This window comes from Chanos chanos, chromosome 8 (assembly GCF_902362185.1).
Source record: "Chanos chanos chromosome 8, fChaCha1.1, whole genome shotgun sequence".
Classification (NCBI taxonomy): domain Eukaryota; kingdom Metazoa; phylum Chordata; class Actinopteri; order Gonorynchiformes; family Chanidae; genus Chanos; species Chanos chanos.
The window spans coordinates 1,925,504-1,947,500 of NC_044502.1; the positions used below are offsets into that span (position 1 = coordinate 1,925,504).

A 21,997-nucleotide genomic window follows, 5' to 3' on the forward strand; every position below is an offset into this window, starting at 1 on the left:
GTGGGGCCAAAAAAGAAGAAAAGGGGGCTTTTTTTTTATCCCCACATTTCTTCATTTGGGTCTAAGCACCCCAAATAAAACAGGTTTGATTGAGCTAGTCACCTAGCTTAGCCCTCCTGTCCTCCAGCATTTCCAACAAGTCACTACACGTTTTCCAACTAATACTCCTTTAAAATGATCCAACAACTGTTCATTTGTGATTATCCACCACTAATGTCCATGCCTGAGACTTGAACCATGAGAGAACACTGATGTAAGACTCAATTCTGTCACCCAAAGACAAGACAAAAGCCAGAACTTATTTCATAAGCCCTTCCTTTCAATAAAATAAAAGTGTGAAGTTGAGCTGTTAACAAAAGCAAGTGAAAACACGTGACAGGACTGTTGGCGTGTGTTTGCTGCGGACGTAACGTGATGTTTTGTTTTTAACCTGTGTATTTGTGTGTTGACTTGCAGTGCCTGAGTGAACTGGAGCATCTGAACCTTTCCTACAATAACCTGCAGAGGGCGCCAGAGTTAGGCCTAAGTGCCAGAGGCAAACTGGTCACCCTGATCCTTAGAAATAACGAACTGGAGACCATTAATGGTAGGAGCAATACCAGTGGATAAATATACACTGCAATCAAGGATATTTGTTTGAAATGTCAGAAATATTAAGACGCATAAACAATAACTGGATGATTTTTTAACGCTGACCTTAGTTAAGTTGGTTCGTTCCAACACACCAGTGCTTATGCTGGCTGTCGAGGCGTCTCAGTTACTAATACGTTACTTATGATTTCAATTATTAAATGTTTAGAAAAGAACAGTGGGCTGATCTGTTTGAATGGATTCCTGGGTTACAAAAAAAGCGTGCATAGTTTATCAAGAGGTGAGGAGAAAGAGGAGAAACCATGGTCCATACCGTCCTCTGTTGAGACTAGCATTCCCAGAACGGAGAGAAGCCCCGTTTGATGGGAACGCAGAGCTGTGTGAGTCTGTTTTCAGTCCAGTGCAAAGTGAGGCTGAGTGTGAACTCATTGACTCTTGCTGTAGTATTTTTTTTTTACCCACCAAAGGCTGTTAACACATCAGGGATCGGACAGAGTTGCGTTTTTTTTTTTTTTTGAGCCGGATGAAGAGGTTCAGTTAAAGCTCACAGTCATATTGGAAATGAAAGCTCTGTCTGAAGGGGTCTTTTAAACCTGGCCCGGGGCCCCTGGGAGAGAACGGAGGAGCACTGCCAGCCTCGGTTTCCTGATGTCCTTGGGCTAGAATTTCTCCATTAATGCAGTTTGTTTGCCAGAGTAATCTCCATCTGGACATCCGATGCCCGCTCTAGCAGTGTGTGTGTGTGTGTGTGTGTGTGTGTGTGTGTGTGTGTGTGTGTGTGTATCTCTCCTTGCCTGATCCTCTGTTGCTCTTGGTTCTCTCTGATTTTGTGCAGAGATATTGTAGTTGTTAGTTATAGATGTTCAGAGGTGAATGGCAATGCAATGATGAAGAATGAGAATTATGCAGTTTGAACAAACCCAGGGGTGGCGCAGTGGGTAGCGCCGTCCCCTCACAGTGAGAAGATCCTTGGTTCGATTCCCGCCGTGAATGTGCGTGTGTGGATGATGGGGTGGTGACATGGATGATGGGGTGGTGACATGTCCAGGGTGTTTTCCTGCCTTTTGCCCTGTGAACGCTGGGATAGGTTCCAGCACCAACCGTGACCCTAGTTAGGATAAGCGGCTTAGAGAATGAACAAAGGAAACAAACCCAGGGCACTGAAAAAGACATTCTAACACAGGGGTGGGCAAATCTGGTCCTGGAAGGCCATGGTCCTGCTGTTTTTCTTGTCAGCTAACTAAATGTAATCTGTGATTGGCTGAGGAGCGTGCACACCTGTTTGCAAGGTGAAAATCAACAGGTAAGTAAGAGGTGAAAACAAAAACCCGGCAGGTCACTGGCCCTCCAGGACCGGATTTGCCCACCCCTGCTCTAACATCTTCCTCTTCCTCTTTTATTACTCATCTACAGCTCTCTCCTGCATCATCAAGAATTTGGCATATGACTGAAGCACCACGCTCCAGTTCTTCTCTGGTTATGTTACCTGTGCATTCACCTGGATGTCTTCGAGTCATAGTAACATGTTTGGCACTAATGCCTCCCACAACCAGGAAGTCTTTAGTCAGCTTAAGTCTGGGTCATCTTCACATCTGCGTGAGGTTTTTCTTCCTGTTGCAGTTGCTGTGAAATGGTTGAGAGAACATAACAGTGCGGTTTACACGATGCGTTCACATACTTAACACTCCAGACTGCTGTTTGTGGCTGCAGCTTTAGCTCTGTTAGCTCTGTTTGGCGTTGGCGTTCTCAGAGCTGCTGTTGTGTGGTGCTTGAGAAGACCTCTACTGTCGTTTTGCTCTTCGGCCATTGTGGATTCGGCCGTCCGTCACGTACATTCAGACCGGGTTTTCTAATGACTTGATTTCAAAGCTGTTTCTTCTTTATGATATAGTCTAGAAAAGAAAAAAATATTGTTTTGGTTTGATGTTGCTACACTTTGTATGTCTGTGTGTGTGTGTGTGTGTGTGTGTGAGCGAGTATATAGTTTGTTTGTGTGTGTATTCCCAAATGTAATATCTTTGCAAAAGGAGAAAAAGAAGAACGGGAAAGATATCCCACTGAAATGGAGAATATGTGGATGGAGAATACGTGGAAATGGAGAATATGTGGACAGATTATCCAGTGTTTTCTGAGGGATGTTTCTCTGTAATCCCCAGTTAGTCTCTGCCTTCGAGTGGATACCAGATATGATCTGATCAGCATTGTGCCATGCCCCAGAGGCATACACGCACACACACACACACACACACACACACACACACACACACACGCAGAGAGAGAGAGAGAGAGAGAGAGAGAGAGAGAGTGAGTCCTTTGGCCCCTGTTCCATTTCCATAACAAAGCTTTTCTGTAAGCCAGTGCTGTAGCTCTCATGTTCCCAGATCTGTTGATTTAGTTTTCTAAAGTGCTCATGTGGTATGTTTCATTGTTTAGGGTCAGATCTAGTCTTTCCAATACTGCATTTCAAGGGCCCTGTTTTAATCGACTGTTTCACAGATGTTAACATCAGTTATTTGTTGCTCCTCTCTGTCAGCAGATGTGAAGTTATTTAATGAGGAGATGAACTGAGCCGATATGAGTGGTGATAACAGGCGGACGGGGACCTGCGGTCTGGTGGTGTAGGTGCTGTAGTGTTGGGTCTGGTGGTGTAGGTGCTGTAGTGTTGGGTTTGGTGGTGTAGGTGCTGTAGTGTTGGGTCTGGTGGTGTAGGTGCTTTAGTGTTGGGTCTGGTGGTGTAGGTGTTGTAGTGTTGGGTCTGGTGGTGTAGGTGCTGTAGTGTTGGGTCTGGTGGTGTAGGTGCTTTAGTGTTGGGTCTGGTGGTGTAGGTGCTGTAGTGTTGGGTCTGGTGGTGTAGGTGCTTTAGTGTTGGGTCTGGTGGTGTAGGTGTTGTAGTGTTGGGTTTGGTGGTGTAGGTGCTTTAGTGTTGGGTTTGGTGGTGTAGGTGCTGTAGTGTTGGGTCTGGTGGTGTAGGTGCTGTAGTGTTGGGCCTGGTGATGTAGCGGCTGTAGTGTTGGGTCTGGTGGTGTAGGTGCTGTAGTGTGCGGTCTGGTGGTGTAGGTGCTGTAGTGTTGGGTCTGGTGGTGTAGGTGCTGTAGTGCTGGGTCTGGTGGTGTATGTGCTGTAGTGTTGGTCCTGGTGGTGTAGGTGCTGTAGTGTTGGGTCTGGTGGTGTAGGTGCTGTAGTGTTGGGCCTGGTGGTGTAGGTGCTGTAGTGTTGGGTCTGGTGGTGTAGGTGCTGTAGTGTTGGGTCTGGTGGTGTAGGTGCTGTCGTGTTGGGTCTGGTGGTGTAGGTGCTGTAGTGTTGGACCTGGTGGTGTAGGTGCTTTAGTGTGCAGCCAGGCTGAGAGACTGCAGTGGCCTTAGTGTGTGTGTGAATGAATCAACACACATGAAAAAAGTGGTTGGGAACAATGAAACTAGAAACATTTGCTTTCATTAAAAACAGCAATTAAGTATGATGTGCTATGTGGAGTGTTGTAGTATTTGAGTCCAGGACTTGGACTCAAGTCCCATTTTCGGTGAATTGGACTTGAACCCAAGTCATCATGAATGTCGCTCAGACTTGTACTCGGACTTGACGGTTTAGGACTTGGATGTTGAGGTTAAGGGCTCAGGGTCCGGTGGATCAATCCGTTTGTTCAGATGCAGAGTATAGATGTACAGATATGGGGCATGTGGCAGGCCAAGAAGGTGGAAATTTCCACACGCCACTGAAGGCCAGCGTCTGCTGAAGTGTGAAGAAGACAATGTGCCAATCAGAAAGGCCAAGACAAGGGACTGGTCTCCGCCCACTCATGACATCACAGTGGAAAAATGAGGGGGCAAGAATTAGCATTATTTGTGGTATTATGCAAACATTTTGATTTTTTTATTGGAGGCGGAGTTTCACATTCCTGTTACGCAGAGTGTCTTAGACAGTGTCTGTGTGCTTTTAACTTGTAATGATCCGTGTGAAAATGTAAACACGCTTTTTAAATGGGGTCTTAATGGAAAGAGGATAGTCCAGAAGGAGTCGTTGCTGATTGCATCACGTGCCGTTAACAGACAGAACAATGTGAAGGTGTTTTATTATTCTGCCTGAGGGAGTCAGTGACTGTTCATGAAACTCTGTGTAATCCAGCCCTTGTGTTATCGGTGTCAGAGCCTGTGTAATATCCCTCAGCCAAAAGAGGAAGACTTCCTGATCTTGCCAACTTCTCTGTTTGTGGCCAAATTTTTCTTTTTGGTTTTTTTTTTGTAAAAACACAACACCCATTGGTCTCTACTTCACCTGAAAAAGTCTCCTGAAAGAGTCTCCTGACTGTCTCCTGAATAAGTCTCCTGAAAAAGTCTCCTGTCTCCTGACTGTCCATTGGAAATTGGTTGGATTTAAAAAAAAAAAAAAAAAGGTTGATATTCAACCAGTATAGCTATATGTTAAATTCATCATAATGTGGTTCCCTTGAACTGTTACAACACCTCAAAGTTATTCTACGACATCTCAATACATTATAAGGGAAGAAACATCCAGTGAGATGTGAGACGTCACTCATACCAGGTGGAGCTGACTCATCAGGCAGTTACCAGTGAAACCAGTACCACATGGATCAAACAACAGGGACAAGAACTGTGTGTGTCATGTTTAAACAGAATCTGCAATGACAGGGAAGGTAGACCAGTCCTCTGAGAATCTCAGTAAAGGATTTGATCACTCGGTTAATATTAGATACAGTAGTTTATTGTGTGGATAGCAGTAATAGACAGGAATGGTTACGGCCTGACAACGACAAAAACAACGACAGCGAACTGCCATGATCTTCTGTCAATCATCAGAACCTTTTCAGAAATAAAAACAATAAATAGCTGGACGTATGTCTTACATATTAAATGTTTTAGTTTCTCTGTGGACATGCACATTTCATATAGTCACTCAACTTACACACACACACACACACACACACACACACACACACACATATATATATACGTATGTGTGTGTGATAAATGTGAAGATATTTTCCCTTAGACCATGTCACTGAGCCTGACGTCCGATGAAGGGCAGGCTCACTGAATTTCAGCTCTGCAGCTGTTTTTGTTTGTTTGTTTGTTTGTTTGTTTATGTATGTATGTATGTATTTATTTATGTATTCTTACTGATGTGTATTTGAGTGTTAAGCCATTGTTTTGCTGTGTGTATTTGAGTGTTAAGCTGTTGTTCTGCTGTGTGTATTTGAGCATTAAGCCGTCATTTTGCTGTGTGTATTTGAGTGTTAAGCTGTTGTTTTGCTGTGTGTATTTGAGTGTTAAGCCTTCATTTTGCTGTGTGTATTTGAGTGTTAAGCTGTTGTTTTGCTGTGTGTATTTGAGTGTTGAGCTGTCATTTTGCTGTGTGTATTTGAGTGTTAAGCTGTCGTTTTGCTGTGTGTATTTGAGTGTTGAGCTGTTGTTTTGCTGTGTGTATTTGAATGTTAAGCTGTCGTTTTGCTGTGTGTATTTGAGTGTTAAGCTGTTGTTTTGCTGTGTGCATTCGAGTGTTAAGCTGTCGTTTTGCTGTGCGCATTTGAGTGTTGAGCCATCATTTTGCTGTGTGTATTTGATTGTTAAGCTGTTGTTTTGCTGTGTGTATTTGAGTGTTAAGCTGTCGTTTTGCTGTGTGTATTTGATTGTTAAGCTGTTGTTTTGCTGTGTGTATTTGAGTGTTAAGCTGTCGTTTTGCTGTGTGTATTTGAGTGTTGAGCTGTCGTTTTGCTGTGTGTATTTGATTGTTAAGCTGTCGTTTTGCTGTGTGTATTTGAGTGTTGAGCTGTCGTTTTGCTGTGTGTATCTGAGTGTTGAGCTGTTGTTTTGCTGTGTGTATTTGAGTGTTAAGCCTTCATTTTGCTGTGTGTATTTGAGTGTTGAGCTGTTGTTTTGCTGTGTGTATTTGAGTGTTGAGCTGTCGTTTTGCTGTGTGTATTTGAGTGTTGAGCTGTTGTTTTGCTGTGTGTATTTGAGTGTTGAGCTGTTGTTTTGCTGTGTGTATTTGAGTGTTAAGCTGTTGTTTTGCTGTGTGTATTTGAGTGTTAAGCTGTTGTTTTGCTGTGTGTATTTGAGTGTTGAGCTGTCGTTTTGCTGTGTGTATTTGAGTGTTAAGCTGTCGTTTTGCTGTGTGTATCTGAGTGTTGAGCTGTTGTTTTGCTGTGTGTATTTGAGTGTTGAGCTGTCGTTTTGCTGTGTGTATTTGAGTGTTGAGCTGTTGTTTTGCTGTGTGTATTTGCAGGGGTGGAGCAGTTAGCCTCTCTCCGGCACCTGGACTTGGCCTATAACCTCCTGATGGAGCACTCTCAGCTGTCTCCTCTCTCCATCCTGCACAGCCTCAACACGGTACCACACCCCTCACCCCTCGACGTCTCTCTGGTTTTTCTCCAGTACCAGTTTAGCCTCTCTCTCACCCTGTCCTCCCTCCCCTGGGCTCCCTGTTTAATGCCCCATTTGATTTGTAGGTTTGGTAAATTTGTTGTTTTACCGTAACAAGTCAGAACAGTGAAGGTTCGTGTGAAGTGTGTGTTCATGTTTTCAGCCTAAGTTATGTCTCGCTGACTCTATCGAGAAAGGTCTAATAAATTTTATCTTTCAATGTTGATGACATTTGACAATACGATTTATCTTTTTTTTTTGTATCTAAATAAAACCAACTGAATCAGCAGTATGTGAAGACTACTGACTTCACCGTAGTCAACATTTATATAAAACCAACTGAATCAGCAGTTTGTGAAGACTACTGACTTCACCATAGTCAACATTTATATGGAAATCATGTTGTGCTATACACTGTTGTCCGTTTAGCTGGTCCTGGAGGGAAACCCCCTTTACTTCCAGAAAACTCACCGAACCTCCACTGTGTGCCATCTCTCCCGAAAAGCCGCCTTCCAACGGGTAAGGCACGGTGAAGTGTGTGTGTGTGGGTGTGTGTGTGAGGCTGTTCAGAATACACCTCAAAAGGTAGTCTACAGCAGGGGTTGAGTTTATGTGTTTCATTATGGAATAAGTAGTCATGTTTCCAGGCATTAACAGGCATTGTGAGTAACAGCTCTCTTGCCTGTAGTGACATCTGTGTTAATGACATGACTTTGGCGTTTGATTCCCAGCTCCGACTGGATGGCGTTCCCTTGACCGCGGCTGACCTGTCGGTGAGCAGAGGAGCTGAGCTCTGATAGTATCACACCTATTTTATCCTCCTCCTACAGGGTTTTGTGTTTTCTCATCACGTTATTCTAGTTTACTTCTTTACTGACTAAAATGCAAACACCAAAATAACTGCGTTTGCTGACAGAAGTGATTGAAATGTTTCATCAGTGTCTAATATTATTTAGGTGACTTGAAGCAGTTACATTACATTCCTTACCATGAATTAAAACTGTTGGCGTATCTGGCCAGAGTCCCTGACATATATATATATTTTCACATAATACACATAACAATTTGTTTAATTTTAAAAATTTAAATTATGTTAAATAAATGTATGTATGTGTGTGTGTGTATACATATATATGAATATTTGTATGTTAGTTGTTTGAAGTCCTTTCCTAGGCCAGGTAGACATAGGTTTTTAAAATGCACGAAAGCATCACAGATGAGATTTGGCATTTGCAACGAGTTTTGACTTTAGCTAGTCATTAGTCTCTCGGTTGTCCATGTTGAGCCAGGTTTGTAATAGAAGTTTGTGATATTCAGAGGTTTGTAATAGTCAGAGGTTTGTAATAGAAGTTTGTGATATTCAGAGGTTTGTAATATTCAGAGAGTACCAGCAGTTACAAGTTTTAATTTGCTGATTCTCACACGTCATTTGCCTGTTTACAGGTCCTGCCTAAACCCGGGCAGAGAAATGGTCAGCTGACTCAGACCGTGTACCCAGTCCCCGCTGTGCCAGAGCCCGGGGTCGAGGACGTCTCCAGCGGGGGAGGGGAGTTCACTGACAGTGTGTCCGTCAGCGAAGCAGGACTCGCCCGCAACCGGAAGAAGAAGTCCAGGGTAAGGCTGAGTCTGAGGAATCTGTCTGTCCCTCTGAAAAAACACCACGACCCAAACTCACCATGGTCCAAACTCACCATGGTCCAAACTCACCACGACCCAAACTCACCATGGTCCAAACTCACCATGGTCCAAACTCACCACGACCCAAACTCACCATGGTCCAAACTCACCATGGTCCAAACTCACCACGACCCAAACTCACCATGGTCCCAAACTCACCATGGTCCAAACTCACATGGTCCAAACCTCACCACGACCCAAACTCACCATGGTCCAAACTCACCACGACCCAAACTCACCATGGTCCAAACTCACCATGGTCCAAACTCACCACGGTCCAAACTCACCATGGTCCAAACTCAGACAGTGAAAAACACCAGGACCCAAACTCAAACAGACAGTGAAAAACACCAGGACCCAAACTCAACAGTGAAAAACACCACGATCCAAACTCAGGACAGTGAAAACATCATGGTCCAAACTCAGATAGGACAGTGAAAAGCACCACGACCCAAACTCAAACAGACAGTGAAACACACCATGGTCCAAACTCAGACAGACAGTGAAAAACACCATGGTCCAAACTCAGACAGACAGTGAAAAACACCATGGTCCAAACTCAGACAGTGAAAAACACCATGGTCCAAACTCAGACAGTGAAAACACCATGGTCCAAACTCAAACAGTGAAACACATCATGGTCCAAACTCAAACAGACAGTGAACGTGCCTGCTGAGCTCTGCTTTAGATAATATTTTATTTTGACTGATGTATTGGAATCACTTTGTTTTATTTTACGGACAGTTATTCATATTCCATTTATTCATAAGCAGAGCAGTTTTGTGATGATTTAGTTCACTGGAACCAAGAGCTATACACCTGTAAGCATTTTGTCATTGGACTGGAAGAAAAAGAAATCAAATGGAAGTTACAGTTTGGAAGAAATATTTTATTTGTTTTTGCATCCCCTCTCTTTCATACTTTCTCTTTTTCAAAAAAAAAAATCAGACCAAAATAGTATAAAACACCAAAAGACCGTTTCTAGAGAATCAGAAAAAAAGTTAATTTTGTCACTCCTTTTCTCTGAGGCTATCATTAAAAAAAGAAAGAAAAAAATGGTTAATGGAACCAGGAGCTGGTGAACAGTGTTCCAAAGTGAGATGGGTCAGTGTGGGGAGCAGAACACCTCTTCAGACCTGTGCAAGTTCAGATCCGCTCCTCTCAGATACTCCGTTTTGTCAGACGTTAAGAGAAACCCGTTTTCTGTGTTTTTCTCCAGTCCAAGGTGAGGGTAAGGAGAGCCAGTATCTCCGAGCCCAGCGACACAGACTACGATTCCAGAGGCCAGGCCAGTCATGCAGGTGAGTACTACGCCAGAGAGAGACAGTCCCTCACAACAGAGACCGAGTCACTGCTCGATGGTTCCTTTGGTGATCATGGAACTCAAAGACACATCGATTTATGAAGACGTTACAAGTCCAACTTGTACAGTTACACGCCCTTAATGAGCGATGTGTTCGGAATGAAAGTTCATCATGTCGTGTAACCGTCAAATTTTCACCGCGATGACGTCCCTCACACTTATCAGATGACACAACTCTGTTTATACCGTAAGACCCGATCGTATTTAGGGTCATCCTCGTTCTTGTGTAATGTCATACGGAGTGGTTTTTAGAACAAGCGCGGTTTAACCGTCTCTGATTGGTCGTCATCTTCGTCCGTCCCTATAGAAATTGTGCTGCACCACCAGAAGGACATTGAGCGGAATGGACAGCTTCCGGGAGAAGCTGGGGTGAGGACTGGCTTCGTTATCAGCATCACCTGGACGGCCCGCAGACGGAGAAGGCGACGGCACAGGTCCTCGTAAACAGCCACGGAACGCCGTCTCCGCCCCCCCCGGCCAAACCCGACTCTCAGCCCCCACCGCCGGAGTCCCTGCCCCCGCCTCTGCTCGCCTCCGAACCCAAGAGGAAGGGCGGGGAGGAAGAGGAGGAAAAGGACGAAGAGGAGGGTTCGGACCCCGAGCCTGAGACGGAGTCGACCCTGCAGTGGACCGGCCACAGTCCTCCAAACACGGAGTCCACGCTGGAGACCAGCCTGGCCGAGCCACAACCCCCGGACGGAGAACACGCCAATCACAGTCCACACGAGGAACCGGAGGAGGAACTGGGAGGTTTGTCTCTTCCGTAACTCGGCGACAGTGACGTCTTTGACTGTTCTTGTTGTATTACTGTTTCATTTTTTCTTTCAGAAAAGAGAGAACCGACGGAAACGTGTGATCTTATTTAGGTGGCAAACTTCCCCGGCAACCGCTTTTAAAATGACTTTTGACTTGCCAGTAATGCAATTTCTATTCTGTTCAATTCAGTTCATTTTTTGTTTTTTTGTTTTTTCAAATATTGTAAACAGGATGTGTGGTTGAGGATTTTGGCTCTTATTTTCTGGGGGGGGCGTTAGATTTGTGACTCTCTCCTCGTCTCCTCTGTGCTCTGTAGTGGACCTGTGTCTGCCCCTGCTGGTGGGGGTGCTCTCTGACGATGAGGAGCAGAGTGAGAGGAAGGCCTCACAGCCGTTCTTCCTGAGGGTCAAACAGGGTCACCTGCTGGAGGTCGACATGCATCAGGGTCGCGTGAGGACACGGCTGGAGCTGGACAGTCTCCGAGAGGTCGCAGCCACCCAGGTCACGTGGACAGAGAAGGTCAGGGCTCAGATTGGTTCATTTCTCCAGAGAGACAGATCCCACGATGCATCAGTAGAGCTGAACGGCCAAGCTCAAAGTCAAGGATCTCATCATGAAAATGAAAAATCTCAGTTTGAGATTAAATATAGGGGTCTAGTTTCTCAGCTGAAATTTGTTTAAAATTTTGGTTTGTCTTTGCACATCATTAATGAATTAAAGTCAAAGTGTAACTTCTGAATTACAACAGACAGAATAAGAAACATTACCTCTTTCATTATTGTCTTTACTGTGATGATAGTCTAACGTTAGACTTTTGATATGCGTGAGATGATTACTGTGATTGAGAGATGGTTTTCACATGACTGAGAGAGACAGAGAGTAGAGAACTCTCACTGTACGAGATGTGTCCTCCTCCAAAAGAAATATGTTCTCTAACCTTGTCCTCTCACCCACATTCCCCCATCTCTCTCTCTCTCTCTCTCTCTCTCTCTCCATCTCTCTGTCTCCCTCTCCATCTCTCTGTCTCTCCATCTCTCTCTGTCTCCCTCTCTCTATCTCTCTCTCTCTCCATCTCTCTCTGTCTCCCTCTCTCTCTCTCTCTCTCTCTCTCTCTGTCTCCTCCATCTCTCTGTCTCTCCATCTCTCTCTGTCTCCCTCTCTGTCTGTCTGTCTGTCTCTCTTTGTCTCCCTCTCTCTCTTTCTGTCTCTGTCTCTCTCTCTTTCTCTCTCCGTCTCTGTCTGTCTGTCTCTCTTTGTCTCTCTCTCTTTCTGTACATTAGGGAGAGGAGAAGCTTCTCCCAGGCCTAGAGCTCCACTTTCGCTACATCAATCGGGAGAAGTGTAGGCGCTGTTACGCCATGTTGGACGATGATCCCCAGCAGGCTGTGGAGGTGAACTGAACTTTTCATGTTTCTGTCTGTGCCAGTTTATTCTCTGCACTGTTAGACTCTAGCTGTGTTCAACACATGTGCTGTATACTGCTCATATACTTATCTTGACAGAAAAAGTAGTAAGTCGTATGCAGTGCACGAAAAATAAAAATTTTGTGGACAGTTACTTGGACGATGTGCTACTCTGGCGAAAATTTCCAGTATACAGCCAGAGCTCACTTCATCAGCTACTGCATCCCATGATGCAATACAGTGATTTCCAACTTTCCAAAAATTTCAAAAAACATGGCGGCCAGCGGAAGTCATGTGACTGTGTTGTAGACTCATACTTGCATACTTCTCACTAGGGTGGGCAGTACACAGTGTACACTGGGCCAGTATGCAGTATGTGGTACACCCGTATGGCATTTCAAACACAGCCTCTGTCCCTAAAAACCCACAGGAAAGAGAATTGTTACCTTTAACTCTGCCTCAGTCAAGTATCTAGAGATCATCTGCCGCCTAGTGGACAAAAATATAATGCGTTTTACCACAGTGACAGTATTCCTCGTTGTACTTTTAATTTATTGACGCTTTGTTCCCCTAAAATAAATGTAGAAATCATTTTGTGAAATAACCTTTTATTTAACACAAAATCCCCCCCCCCCCCCCCCCCCCCCCACCCGGTTGTTGTGGCTACCCAATTCACATGGCAGACGTTGACGGACATCCTGTCACACGTGGCGGAGGAGAACGAGCGACAGATAGCGAATGAGAAGCCGCGGAGCGTCCGGCTGCAGTGCCTGAAATGCCGTGAGGAATTCTTCCAACGAGAACCCACGGAGACCGGCAGAACCGCCCTCTCCGAACCGGACGATTCGCTTCTGCCTCTGCGGCTCGGAACGAGGGAAGGACAAGAGGGGGGAGTGGAGGAGAGAGAGGACAGAGGGAACGGTGAAGGTAAAGACCCATAATAGGCCTTACCTGTAGTTATTGGCGCTCGGCGTGGGTTTGGTGCTTTTCACGTGCCAGAACATTCCAAGGATAAGCAGAGACATGAATGTATTTCCCCTGATCTGTGCCACAGTCAGATTAAATGGGTTGTACTGGCACGCTACTGTCCCTCAAACTCACCTGGAAAATCACAAAACAATGTTTTTCTTTGCCTTTTGGTATTTAGGCATCTTGTCATGCTCCTATACAATATAGACACTTTTTTTTTTTGTCGTTGTTGTTTGATTGTTTTGGACAGACGAGAAGTCGTGACTAACCCAGGTTTGAATGCTCTACCTGTCCAGATTCGTGAATCATGCCTTTTAAAAAAAAAAAAGGGTGGGTTCCTTGTCTTGTTCAAACACGACAAAGAAACATATTTAAAAATAATAAGATTGCATCCACTGCTGGGGAACACAGTGAACCGTAGTCTTACGACATCATCCAGTCAAACGTCATTTTCTCGGGAAGGTTTTCAAAGGAAGCGATCAGGAACCAAAGGCATTTTTCATTTGAAACAGTTTTGTCCTTTGGCATCGATCCTTTTTCGTTCACATGCTCATATCCTGTGGCTGTCTTTTCTTTGGCCGACCAGTTCGTTTTTTTTTTTCTTCAAAAATTAGTTCAGTCACTTTATCTTCAAACTTAATGTGGCTCATAAAATGTGTTTTAAAATGAACTGGAACATGGAGAGGGGTTTTTTTTCTCCAGATGTTTCAATGCTGTTTGTCTTGTCTCTTGGACGGTTTGTTTTGCATAATCACACATAGCTGATTTGGGGGACAAGGTGAGGGTGTTTGGAACAGGAAGCAACATGTACACAGGAGAAGGCCCTCTGGCATCTCCAAGCTAAAGTGGTTCTATGTGGTAGATTGGGCAAAAATAACTCTTGTTTGATCTTAGAGACTGATAAAAGAGATGCATATGGCACATTAGAATAACTTTGTACTCTATTGAAAACCTAATTTGTTTGTTTATTCATTCCTTCATTCATTCATTCCTTCATTTATTTGTTTGTTTGTTCATTTTGACTCATAACTTTGTGTATCACTGTTTTTCTGTATCACCAGAAAATACCGTAATATGCTCAAAGTGCGGGAGTGATCATGTGGTCCAGCTGGCTGGCCAATCAGCACCCTCCACCAGTACTCCTGTCCCACCCCAGGCAGGGCAGACAGGTGACACCCAGCGCTTTACCTTTGACGAGACAGAGACCCCAGTGCAACCTCACCAAAACATACTGGTATGCTCTTTGTTTGAAAATCATCGTTTTTTTTGGGTCAATGGTTTCTACCTTCTCTGCACCAAATCCTATGTCTTTTGTGCGACATATTGCAAATAATGGAGCGACATTGAATGTAACCATGGTTACAGCTTTTTGTGGTGACATCCTTACCCACCATTATGACGTCATGATGCCGCTAACATAAATAAAAGCCAAGTAAACACAGGCTGGACTGACTCTGGCTTCCCCTGTCTCGACATCTGTGTTCAGGACGACCCGTCTGTGGTCCAGGAAAGCCCGCTCCGGATGACCGGGGTCAACGAGTCCTCCACTGCGGACGGGGAGCCCACCGACGCGTTCCATACAGCCACCAGTAACCTCTCCGTCACCGGGGACAGCGAGGGCCGTGACACCCCCGACCACATCCCTTCCCAACCAATCACAAAGCTCAGCTTCCACACGCCAGATAATCACGATCGCTCCGCGGAGAGCAGGGAAGAGGAACTGGCCGGAAGTTACTGCTACACTGGTCCCCAGAACCCCCTGCCTTTCCCCCTCCCCGATGAAGGATCCGACTCCGGTGGGTGACTGGAGACCAGGTGTTGGATTAGGGTTGGGAGATGTGTAAGATGTCCTGGGCGATAGTGAAAAGTTCAGTCCATGTTAAACCTTCCCGCTCATTTTAACAAAGCATGTTGGTTTGCTTAATAAGTCCAGGTATTACATATGTTTTTATTTACATTTTTCCCCCTATAGTTTTTTGTCTTAAATGCGTTCGTTCATAATTGCCGTGACCTGTCCGCATTCCTTTCATCTCAAACCTCAAACACCTTCTCCAGACGCATCCTTCATCTTAGTACACGGAGAATCAAACGCTTTGTTCCTGAAATTATACGATACACCTTAAAATTACCGCATGCAGCAGTCGCACTGTCTCTGAAACATGGATGATCTGCGTCCTGATTGGAGGAAAGATGGAATGCGGTGGGGGGGGTTGGGGGCGTGGGGGTGGTTTTGGTGGAATGAGTTGCAGTTTGGAGAAAATTATAGTCTTCACCATCCCCTTCCTCTCTGTCATTAAAGCAGAGCCTTGGAGTGAGAATCTTAGACCGTACTCTGTCTGGCTGGACGCCAGCGTTCCATCCCAACATCAGCAGCTAAAACCAAATGAATTTCATTTTCTTTTTTTTTCTTTTCTTTTTTTTTTTAATATTACAAAACCCTCTTTGTCCTACACAGAGTGCTTTTGTATCCCGTTAAATTGCAAATTCTGTTTGAAATAGACGAGTTTGCTTAACCTTAACCTTAACCTTAACCTTAACGTGAATGTGACCCTGAATCACAGCCGACAGCACCGCAGAGTTGTTTGTTGGGACCAGTCAGGACAGAAGACGCTGTCAGTAACCAGCAGACTGAGGGCGACACTTAGCCCCTGTAAAGATCTGCTAAAAACCACAGATCCAATCAGCCTCTTTAAATTTGCACTTAACTCAAGTTATGTCTGCTGCATTTGACCGCTGGGAATGAACCTTAAGCATCGGGGAAAGATTTTGGTCGATGTGCCCAGTAGTGACATTATTAGCAGTGTTTTCTTAGGCCAAGATGAAGCCCGACATGGAGCCAGACTGTGTTATGAATGAAGATTATCCATCGAAAACACGAGGTTTAGTTTTAATACTTGCCTGCGGTGTGGCCTATGAGAAGTTTAAGAATTTTGTGGTTTTTCATTCAGAACATTTTAAATTTTGCAATTAGCACATTTATTGTTTATGAGTGTAAAGGACATTTGATCACGGTTGTTCTGGAATGAGAGGGCAATTTTCATCACCTCCCATAACATAGCATTTAACTTAAAGTCATTAAAAACAAATCTGTTTAGTTTACTTGAACGGTCAAAGCCTTTGACTAAATGCAGTCAGGAGTTCTTCTCTGGGCGGAACAAAACATGTGACCTGTCTCAGGTGTGACTCACTCTAGAGTCATTGTAACTGTCACTTTACAAAGAACTGTAATTTTTTGAAAGTGAGGTCAAGTCCTTAAAATAAACTCTATAACTGTTATGTGTCTGAATGTGTTTCAGGTCAGCTTGACTTGATAGCTGTGATGTGTCTGAATGTGTTTCAGGTCAGTTTGACTTGATAGCTGTGATGTGTCTGAATGTGTTTCAGGTCAGTTTGACTTGATAGCTATGATGTGTGTGAATGTGTTTCAGGTCAGTTTGACTTGATAGCTGTGATGTGTCTGAATGTGTTTCAGGTCAGTTTGACTTGCTCTGTGATGTGTGTGAATGTGTTTCAGGTCAGTTTGACTTGATAGCTATGATGTGTCTGAATGTGTTTCAGGTCAGTTTGACTTGATAGCTGTGATGTGTCTGAATGTGTTTCAGGTCAGTTTGACTTGATAGCTGTGATGTGTCTGAATGTGTTTCAGGTCAGTTTGACTTGATAGCCGTGATGTGTCTGAATGTGTTTCAGGTCAGTTTGACTTGCTCTTTGATGTGTGTGAATGTGTTTCAGGTCAGTTTGACTTGATAGCCGTGATGTGTCTGAATGTGTTTCAGGTCAGTTTGACTTGCTCTGTGATGTGTCTGAATGTGTTTCAGGTCAGTTTGACTTGATAGCTGTGATGTGTCTGAATGTGTTTCAGGTCAGTTTGACTTGCTCTTTGATGTGTGTGAATGTGTTTCAGGTCAGTTTGACTTGATAGCCGTGATGTGTCTGAATGTGTTTCAGGTCAGTTTGACTTGGTAGCTGTGATGTGTCTGAATGTGTTTCAGGTCAGTTTGACTTGATAGCTATGATGTGTGTGAATGTGTTTCAGGTCAGTTTGACTTGATAGCCGTGATGTGTCTGAATGTGTTTCAGGTCAGTTTGACTTGCTCTGTGATGTGTCTGAATGTGTTTCAGGTCAGTTTGACTTGCTCTGTGATGTGTCTGAATGTGTTTCAGGTCAGTTTGACTTGCTCTGTGATGTGTGTGAATGTGTTTCAGGTCAGTTTGACTTGATAGCTGTGATGTGTCTGAATGTGTTTCAGGTCAGTTTGACTTGCTCTGTGATGTGTCTGAATGTGTTTCAGGTCAGTTTGACTTGCTCTGTGATGTGTCTGAATGTGTTTCAGGTCAGTTTGACTTGCTCTGTGATGTGTGTGAATGTGTTTCAGGTCAGTTTGACTTGATAGCTGTGATGTGTCTGAATGTGTTTCAGGTCAGTTTGACTTGCTCTGTGATGTGTCTGAATGTGTTTCAGGTCAGTTTGACTTGCTCTGTGATGTGTCTGAATGTGTTTCAGGTCAGTTTGACTTGATAGCTGTGATGTGTGTGAATGTGTTTCAGGTCAGTTTGACTTGATAGCCGTGATGTGTCTGAATGTGTTTCAGGTCAGTTTGACTTGCTCTGTGATGTGTCTGAATGTGTTTCAGGTCAGTTTGACTTGCTCTATGATGTGTGTGAATGTGTTTCAGGTCAGTTTGACTTGCTCTGTGATGTGTCTGAATGTGTTTCAGGTCAGTTTGACTTGATAGCTGTGATGTGTCTGAATGTGTTTCAGGTCAGTTTGACTTGCTCTGTGATGTGTCTGAATGTGTTTCAGGTCAGTTTGACTTGCTCTGTGATGTGTCTGAATGTGTTTCAGGTCAGTTTGACTTGATAGCTGTGATGTGTGTGAATGTGTTTCAGGTCAGTTTGACTTGATAGCCGTGATGTGTCTGAATGTGTTTCAGGTCAGTTTGACTTGCTCTGTGATGTGTCTGAATGTGTTTCAGGTCAGTTTGACTTGCTCTGTGATGTGTCTGAATGTGTTTCAGGTCAGTTTGACTTGCTCTGTGATGTGTGTGAATGTGTTTCAGGTCAGTTTGACTTGCTCTGTGATGTGTCTGAATGTGTTTCAGGTCAGTTTGACTTGCTCTGTGAAGAGGCGGAGACTGTGGATCATCGACTCAAGCTCTTCCTGGACGTGGAGGTCTTTGAGGGAGAGGAAGAGCTACGGTGCTTCCTCAAGGCAAGAAAACATTTTGGCTGAATCGTTTAAAAATGTATTGTACAGTCTCACATAACTCAGATAGTTGTGCATTGTTAAATGTGACACCTCTTACAACGTTTTAAAAATCTAATCTGATATATAATATAATAATATAATCTTACATAGCACCACCACAACGCACATGAGGGCATTCGTGTGGGTTGTTCATGTGCTTTCCGGCTAAAAAAGAAAGAAAGAGAGGATTTTTGCCTGTTTCTTGCTCTTGTCTGTGGTTTCCTTAAATAATGCTGCCCTTGTTTTAAGACTGGCATTATCCCAACCAGCATGTTATGCTTAATGCTCTACTGGGAGGGGCCTTTGGTAGCTCTTTTCCGCAAGGACGGTGCTGGTGCCAGTGCCGGTGCCAGTGCGGAGCCATCGCTGCCTTGGTGCCTTTTGAGGCCCGACCCGCATTTCCACAGGTTTGGGAACCAAACGCTGCGTAGCGAAAGTTTGGGTAGTTTCTGTGGGGAAAAATGTCGGACAGAACGCATCCGCTTCCTTTTTGTAAATTTGCTTTAATGCGAGGCTTCCACAGAGCGAAACACCTCACGAATTTTGCCCTAAAACTTTTTGCTCTGGGGGCGAAATTCACAAAAAATAGTAAGCGTGTCACCCAGCTCAAAAGTTTAAATGAGTGTTTAAATGCAGGTCTACAGTAGTCTATTTGCACCAACCAGAGCCGCGAGAGTGTTTTTTTCTATTGCTCTGGGTCCGACTACATTCATGTAACACGTAACAAATGGTTGCCCATGGATCTTTTAATCATATACATATTTTCATGCTACATGTAGCCTTTAGCCTACCGCCATCTTGGTCAGACTTTTTTTTTGTTACTCCCGCCTCTCTAGAGAACGTCTCGTACCAAACACATCAAACGCTGAACTGATTGGTTCTCATGTGGTTTTTATTTGCGTAGCCAGTGACGTCAGCGGTTCCAACTTTTAGGACCAGCAATTCTGCGACACCAGTACTTTTTCAGTGGAAAATCATGGCCCCGGTTGCTCGATTAGGCACCGGCACCGGCAACGCGTCATTGGAAAAGGGGTATTAGAAGCTCCAGGGATGGGATGGGATGGGATGCAAGATTTGCTCTTAGGCTCCTTTAGCCGCCGCCCCAACAGTAGGCGGGTTCTGTTGCCTGGTGCTGTACACAACCATTGGACAGAAGCACCAGTGATAGGTCACAGTTAATGAATTGTCCAGCGTCTATGAATCTGGTGGTGTTCTGTTCAGGTTCGGGATTTACTCCTCACTCAACTATGAATTGAACTCTAAATTGAATTAATCCCTAATACCCCTGGTATCGCATGTGTTATTTTTAAGCCTCATGTTCCCGTGGTTACTAATAGCTGTCTTTTGTGTTAGGTTGACAGCAGACATTGTGAGATTGAATAGAGTGAATACGTGAGGTGTCACTGAGTGCAGCAGAACTTGACTGATTAAACCCTCAGGCAAGAATTCAGAGTGTTGAATCAACAGCCGTGCCGCTAATCTCCGGTGCTTTTCCGTGCCGTTAATCTCCAGCGCTTTTCCGTGTGATGAACTCAGTGAAGAGTCTTCAGTCGTGTGGGCATTGTGTTTACTCTGCCTGTCTCCCGCTGGGTCCGGGGGCGGGAATGGGCGGGCTCAACCGCTCGGGCCCTCTCAAGAATGCGTTCCTATTGGATGAGAGTCCTACCCCTCCCCCCTGTCTCCTCAATCACCTGGGCACAGTTTGGCGCCTTGGCATGCAACAGGCGCCCCAGCACGGGGCGGGATTCTTATTTAAGGGATCCACGCCCCTCTGTTGACCTTTGAAGACTTTGCCCTACTACCGCATACAGGTCTTCCTTTCTCTAAGAACAAAGCCCTCACCCTCTTACTGTAGTTACAGTAGATTTCCATCTCCTCTGACACTGGACGCAGATGGTCGTTCCCTTAAAAGGTTCACAGTGCTTTTTACGAATCAGTTAGTTTATATACAGTGGGTCCAAACCGCAGAGGAGGCCTCAGCTGTCTTAAGAGAATCACAGGCATGATGATTCTGTAGACAGACACCTTGAGTGGTTCAGTGGAATGACTCAGTGGTTTTGACTCACTTAGGTGCTTTGTGAACAGAACTGCTATTATGATGTTAGAAGATTCACTGTTACTCTAAATAGCCTGAGAAATGACTTACACCATAAGAAATGGCATGTGTTATTGTTGAATCATCAGATATATTCTAGCCGTACGGTTCTGTTGATATAGGACAGAGACTCTGAATGCGTTTGATTGTGTTTGACTGATGTAGGTCTTTGTGTCTTTGGCGGCAGATGTCCACGGTGAAGTTTGGCAATCCGGTGGAATTCCCCTCTCTCATGGTGGTGACAGACCAGAGCATCTACATCCTGGAGATCACTTCCCAATCTGAGTGTGTATTTCACTGTTTCTACCTGCACATCACATAATGTGTGGAACATGTTCAATCTGAATCTGTTTTTCAGCAGTTTTGCCTGGACATATTCGGTCCATGCCACTCAAATGTACAACGCAGAGGCGTTTCTAGCTATTGAAAAGGCTAAGAAAATCTGAGCTTTTCATCTTTTTGCCTCTTCCAACTTTGTGTGCACTGTGCAGCGCTCGATTCCTCCCCTCTCATTTCTGTTGTTTTGCTATAAACACCTCCTGGTTAGGCTTAAAATACTTGAGGCTATAGCCCCGAATGATCTGACCTAACAGTGCCACTGGTACAAAGGAATAACGTGATTGGCTGCTGCGGTTTTTAGCCAAACTGTAAAAGATGCAGGTTGTAGTTTACCACTCTGATGTTTTGTAAGGTAATTTGTGGATCATTGAAATTATTGCTGTGAGAGCCACTGTGGATGAACCAGGCTAAAGGTGTGGTTGAACCAGGATGAACCAGGCTAAAAGTGTTGATGAACCAGGCTAAAGGTGTGGTTGAACCAGGCTAAAGGTGTGGATGAACCAGGCTAAAGGTGTGGATGAACCAGGCTAAAAGTGTTGATGAACCAGGCTAAAGGTGTGGTTGAACCAGGCTAAAGGTGTGGATGAACCAGGCTAAAGGTGTGGATGAGTCAGGCTAAAGGTGTGGATGAACCAGGCTAAAGGTGTGGATGAACCAGGCTAAAGGTGTGGATGAACCAGGCTAAAGGTGTGGTTGAACCAGGCTAAAGGTGTGGTTGAACCAGGCTAAAGGTGTGGATGAACCAGGCTAAAGGTGTGGATGAGCCAGGCTAAAGGTGTGGATGAGCCAGGCTAAAGGTGTGGATGAGCCAGGCTAAAGGTGTGGATGAACCAGGCTAAAGGTGTGGATGAACCAGGCTAAAGGTGTTGTTGAACCAGGCTAAAGGTGTGGATGAACCAGGCTAAAGGTGTGGATGAACCGGGCTAAAAGTGTGGATGAACCAGGCTAAAGGTGTTGTTGAACCAGGCTAAAGGTGTGGATGAGTCAAGCTAAAGGTGTGGATGAACCAGGCTAAAGGTGTTGATGAACCAGGCTAAAGGTGTGGATGAACCGGGCTAAAGGTGTGGATGAACCAGGATGAACCAGGCTAAAGGTGTGGATGAACCAGGCTAAAAGTGTGGTTGTGTGGAGGGGTCATTCCTTTGCTTCTTTATATAAAACCCCTCCTACAGTAGCTCTGTT

General features: G+C 44.7%; 1 protein-coding gene across 1 annotated transcript in view; it reads left to right on the plus strand.

Annotated features, from left to right (window-relative positions):
- Positions 1-21,997, plus strand: part of stk11ip (serine/threonine kinase 11 interacting protein) — a 39,716-nt gene that overhangs the window by 6,097 nt on the left and 11,622 nt on the right. Inside the window, 16 exon segments of the mRNA XM_030783373.1 lie at positions 457-586; positions 6,829-6,932; positions 7,395-7,484; positions 7,697-7,738; positions 8,409-8,579; positions 9,862-9,943; positions 10,313-10,347; positions 10,349-10,372; positions 10,374-10,755; positions 11,078-11,280; positions 12,042-12,152; positions 12,848-13,091; positions 14,195-14,367; positions 14,620-14,929; positions 18,236-18,345; positions 20,664-20,761. Of these exon segments, the coding sequence (XP_030639233.1) occupies positions 457-586; positions 6,829-6,932; positions 7,395-7,484; positions 7,697-7,738; positions 8,409-8,579; positions 9,862-9,943; positions 10,313-10,347; positions 10,349-10,372; positions 10,374-10,755; positions 11,078-11,280; positions 12,042-12,152; positions 12,848-13,091; positions 14,195-14,367; positions 14,620-14,929; positions 18,236-18,345; positions 20,664-20,761 (2,309 nt within the window).